Genomic DNA, 5,542 nt, shown 5'->3' on the forward strand with positions numbered 1-5,542 from the left:
GATTCAAATAAAGATTTCATGCATTTTTCTGAATTTTATGTGTTTTTTTTTTATAAACTTTCCTATAGCTCTTAAAAAATCACCCTTTAGAAAGCACCGCCCGACTTTTGCCTTTCCTTATTTGATGTACGAGAACTCTCTCGATATCACTTGACAGTTTTTTAATGGGTTTAAAGTCCGGTCTCGGCGAATGTGTCCCTAATTATGTGGCCGTCTCTGTACATTGTAGATAATGTCCAAAGTTCGTCACGGCCGTTTTTACTTGTTAAATTACAAATCACATACAAGTATTGCTAGATTTATTTGTTATTACAAAAAATTTATTTGGAATGTTGTATTGGAAGCAACAACCATATAAATCATTATGAGAGCAGTTGGACCTCATTTCATACGAACTGGCACAGTAGTGCCTTCTAATAGAAGCATGGCAAATTTCTTTTCATTAACAAAGTAGTCGATTGAAAAATTAAAATCCATGGGAGACGGAGTATATTTGGGAAAGTACGATCTATCGACAATCAAATTGGAAATATTGTAGAGAACATTCTAGAAAAACAAAAAAAAAAAAATGAACATTTGAATCTGAAATGTTATGGAGAAAAATTAAAAAAAAAACATCTTACCGCCTTCACTGGACATTTGCGGGGAAAATTGCTGCTTTGAAGGACATTATTGTAAAGTTTTCTAATAAGAGGTACAGACATGCTTGCTTTTAAAGTATCACATACATTGAGTTTCAGATCTAGGAATTTTAGATATTTCCCATGAGTTCTGATGGTCACTTTAACATGGACATCGAATTCTGTACCCAACTGTTGATTGAGCATTACCAAACCACTGCCGGAAAATTGATTTGGTCCCAATTGGCTATAGGAACATTCAAGTCGTTTTATCACTTGAGGTATAATTGGTTTACAGATTAACTGGGGAAAACTTAAAATGAAATTCCAATTTGCGGCGGTCTATAAGAGTAAATTTACACATGATCACGTGAAAAAAACCTTTAATTAATTAACTTACCTCAGTTGTATTTAAACAATACCAGATTATAAGAAAGAATAGACCATTTTGCAACATGTTTTATAGAAGGTTTGTTTTTCTTTTTTTGTTAAAGGAATCTATTTTTTTGCTTAGAATTTGGGGTGAAAAAGGTGAATCGAAGGTAAAAAATATTAATAAGCCTATTGCTTGCCTATTTCTATAAATATTTTCGATCTATTAAAACTGTTATGGTATATTACAATTATCTGCCTACCGATCTCTGAATTAAAATAATTGGGCATTCATTTGGAATTATGTTTTATTCTAATGATAGTGGTGATCTCCCAAACATAATAAAATACACTGGTCCCAAGGTTAAAATGGCAAATTTTGCCCATGAGCATTCTTTTAAGGAACAGGGGCGAATTTCTCACATTTCAATGAATGCTGTACGATTCAAGCTCAATGATAAAACACCTCCTGCTTAAAACCGAGTCCGAATGGCATACATTGGGATGGAAACAACAATAATGGAATAAAGATTGTCATTTTTAAACGAATAAAGATAGCTGATGTCTTCTTGTTGTAGTGGTGTGTTTTTTTCAATCTATCGTCTGCTTAGTTCTGTTGAATATCTAGATTCAGGAACTCTGCGACTAAGATGAGGCGCACTTACTTACTTACTTTAATTGGCTATGACTGAATATTTGTTCCACTAGCCGAACGTAGAATAGCGTTCCAAGCGCCTCGATCTTCTACGCTCATTCTAAAATCTCTGACACCAAGTTTCGAGGTGTCTCCCACCACTTGTTCTTTCCATCGGGCTTTTGCTCTTCCCGGTTTGCGGGTACCACCGTGTTTGCCTTCAAAAGACTTCTTTGCTGGAGCTTCTTCATCCATTCTGACAACATGACCGAGCCAACGCAGCCGTTGTATTTTGATGGGTGTAACTATGCTCGACTAACTATCGTCGTCATACAGCTCATACAGATCGTGGTTCATACGTCGCCTATATTATCATAGGAAATAGAATACGGGGGCTAAAACTACCAACCGTAGATATTTACTGATTAGACAATATGGGTATCAAATTAAAGCTGTTTGGAAGTAAAACAAACCACTAATTTAAAAAATTTAGTGTAAGGGTTTCTTGGGTGGCCCTACACCCAGAAACCCCTAATGCGGGCATATATGTCCATCGGCACAAAATAGACATGAAATGTAATCTCTTAGTGAGAGGACTACGGGATAATATAGGACTTGAATGAAGGGTCTTCGATTGCCCAACCCAAGAAAAAACGAATGGCAACCAGGACAAATAAAAACATGGTATAATACGATTCGGACCATAAATGATTGCTGAACATTGTAAAAGTGATTGTGTAATATTTCAGTTCGGTCGGATAAGAATTGCGCCTTGTAGGGGCTCAAGAAGCAAAATCGGGAGATAGGTTTATATGGGAGCTGTATCGGGCTATAGGCCGATTTAGACCATAATAAACACGTATGTTGATGGTCATGACAGAATCCGTCGTACAAAATTTCAGGCAAATCGGATAATAATTGCGCCCTCTAGAGGCTCAAGAAGTCAAGACCCAAGATCGGTTTATATGGTAGCCATATCAGGTTATGGACCGATTCGAACCATACTTGGCACAGTTGTTGGACATTATAACAATATACTACGTGCAAAAATTCATTTCAATCGGATAAGAATTGCGCCCATTAGAGGCTCAAGAAGTCAAGACCCAAGATCGGTTTATATGGCAGCTATATCAAAACATGGACCGATATGGCCCATTTATAATACCAATCGACCTACACTAATAAGAAGTATTTGTGCGAAATTTCAAGCGGCTAGCTTTACTCCTTCGGAAGTTAGCGTGCTTTCGACAGACAGACGGATGGACGGACGGACGGACGGAGGGACATGGCTAGATTGACATAAAATGTCACGACGATCAAGAATATATATACTTTATGGGGTCTCAGACGAATATTTCGAGTAGTTACAAACAGAATGACGAAATTAATATACCCCCCATCCTATGGTGGAGGGTATAAAAATATTTAAAAAGAAAATTAAAATATTGTATAATATGACTATAGTGTCACTATAGTGTCCCAAAAAATTAAAAGTGTTTTTTTTTTTCAAACGCATTCGTCGCCCACGCCCATAACTCGGATTGCGTTTCAACTCAGGTATCCGATCGAAACCCTCTTTTTTTTCATCCGGGTTTCCTATTGTTACTTCTATTTTACCGCAATGGTATGACCTGCGCTATCCATTCTCCCATCGCCTTAAGTCTCATAGCCTCAGTGGCTTTCTCACACTTAATCTGTATGTCAATGGGAGGGATATCTAAAGTAGTCACCCGTGCCCGTGCCAGTGGACTGTCCTCGGATTCGAGCCTTCGACCTGTCTACATAATGCCCAATACCTGTGAGCCTTCTCAGTACGCTCTTGAATGTGACACTACGAATTAAGTTTCCGGTCCAAGATCACTTCTAAATATTTGACCTTGTCAGGTATTGAAATCGTTCTATTGAGGAAATGTGGTGCGTAAAATTGGCCAGCATTCGTCTTTCTCTTGATCGGGCTGATTTCCGTTTTCTCTGGGTTAACGTTGACAGATGGCATACAAATTGGGTCTAGCCCAGTCAAATGCCATCTGCAAGACCCTTTCAGCAAGACCCTTATGCATAACTGATTCGGATCCTTACCTCTTAGTAAAATTATAGCATCGTCTGCGTGGCAGACGGGTTCAAATCTCTCCTAAGTCGGCATCCGTAATAGGAATGGCGATAAAATGCCCCCACATGGCGTGCCCTGCGCTCTCGCCTATATTTATCTCATGAGACCCACAATTTATCCATCTGTTCCTGAGCATATGGTTTTCCAGTCTCTAAGGACCCGGTCCACCCGATACTGGTCTAAGAATTGGATCAGTATGTCGCTCTGCACATTGTTAAAAGCGTCATCGATGTCAATGCATACCGTCAATGTGTACGTCTTGGCATCGAAGGATTCTTCTATTTTATGTACATCCTCGTGCAGGGCAGTCTCCTGTCTGTAATGTAATCTTGCACTATTTTATACCATCCACCATAGGATGGGGGGCATAATTATTTCGTCATTCTGTTTGCAAAACATCGAAATATTGATCTGAGCTCACGCACATTTCGTGTTTTGTTTCACTGTCAAACATCTTCAGATTGGTCTATAATTTAACCAAGAATTGTTTCACAAACGAACAACGTTTGCAGATTATTGAATTTTATTATCAAAATGCTTGGTGCGCTTCTTCCGTTGAGTGACGTAGCTCATTTTTGTCGATGTTGGAGTAAAGATCCGCCAGAAGCATTGCATGAGCGTCCAATGCATCCAGAAAAAGTCACCGTTTGGTGCGGTTTATGGGCTGGTGGCATCATTGGACCGTACTCCTTCAAAAATGATAAGAATCGTAACGTAACTGTGTATGGTGAGCTTTATCGTGAGATGATATCCATTTTTTTTTACCAAAATGCAAGAGCTTGACTTGCATGACATGTGGTTTCAACAAGACGGTGCCAGACAGCACGAGTTACAATGGTCTTATTGAGAAGCGAGTTATGTGAACATTTTATTTCAAGTTCGGGACCCGTCAATTGACCGCCTAGATCGTGCGATTTAACGCCTTTAAACTATTTTTTGGGGGGCTATGTTAAAGCTCATGTCTATACAGACAAGCCCGCTGCAATTGACGCATTGGAAGACAACACTGAAGCATTTATTCGTGAGATACCGTCCGAAATGTTGGAAAGAGTATGCCAAAATTGGCGAATGGATCATTTGAGGGGCAGTCACGGTCAACATTTGCATCAAATAATATTCAAACTTAAAAATATATGGCCCGTTAGTTGGGATTGTAAACGGGCTATATCGGTCCATGTTTTGATGTAGCTGCCATATAAACCGATCTCGGGTCTTGACTTCTTGAGCCGTTAGAGGGCGCAATTATCATCTGATTTGGCTGAAATTTCGCATGAAGTGGTTTGTTTTAATTTCCAACAACTGTTGTAAGTATGGTCTAAATCAGGTCATTACCTGATATAGCTCCCATATAAATCGATATCGGATCTTGACTTCGGCGAAATTATTACCCGAGTCGGCTAAAATTTTGCATGAAATGATTCGCTTTGACTTCCAACAACTGTGCCAATTATAGTCCAAATCGGTTCATAACCTCATATAGTCTCCATATAAGCCGATCTCACGATTATTTTTCTTGTGCCTCTGGAGGTCGCAATTCTTATTGAATTCAAGGTAGGAGACTATAGTAGAACCCATTGCGTAAAATTTCAGCCAATTCGCTTAAAAAAAATTGCGCCCTTTAGGGGCTCAAGAAGTAAAATCGGGAGACCGTCTTGTATGGGTGCTGTATCAGGCTATAGACCGATTCAGACCATCTTGAACACGCATGATGAAGGTCATAGAAGAAGCCATTGTACAAAATTTCAGAAAAATAGGATAGGAATTGCGCCCTCTGCAAATGTAGATTTGCCCATGTATATTCCATAA

At 39.0% G+C, this 5,542-nt stretch overlaps 1 protein-coding gene and 1 long non-coding RNA gene across 2 annotated transcripts; one reads left to right on the top strand and one right to left on the bottom strand.

The window, feature by feature from the left end:
- Nucleotides 1–381: 381 nt before the first annotated feature.
- LOC131997240 (uncharacterized) lies at nucleotides 382–1,078 on the bottom strand. The gene is made up of 3 exons (XM_059367878.1): nucleotides 1,021–1,078; nucleotides 624–962; nucleotides 382–546 (listed from the first exon to the last, which is right to left on the bottom strand). Exons 1-3 carry the CDS (start codon nucleotides 1,075–1,077, stop codon nucleotides 382–384), a joined length of 561 nt encoding a protein of 186 aa, XP_059223861.1. The 5' UTR covers nucleotide 1,078.
- LOC131997241 (uncharacterized) lies at nucleotides 467–1,088 on the top strand. Its single transcript, XR_009398144.1, has 2 exons — nucleotides 467–694; nucleotides 747–1,088. It is a non-coding gene; the product is annotated as an uncharacterized LOC131997241 (long non-coding RNA).
- The last annotated feature ends 4,454 nt before the right edge of the window (nucleotides 1,089–5,542 follow it).

Source organism: Stomoxys calcitrans, chromosome 4, assembly GCF_963082655.1.
Source record: "Stomoxys calcitrans chromosome 4, idStoCalc2.1, whole genome shotgun sequence".
Taxonomy (NCBI): Eukaryota; Metazoa; Arthropoda; class Insecta; order Diptera; family Muscidae; genus Stomoxys; species Stomoxys calcitrans.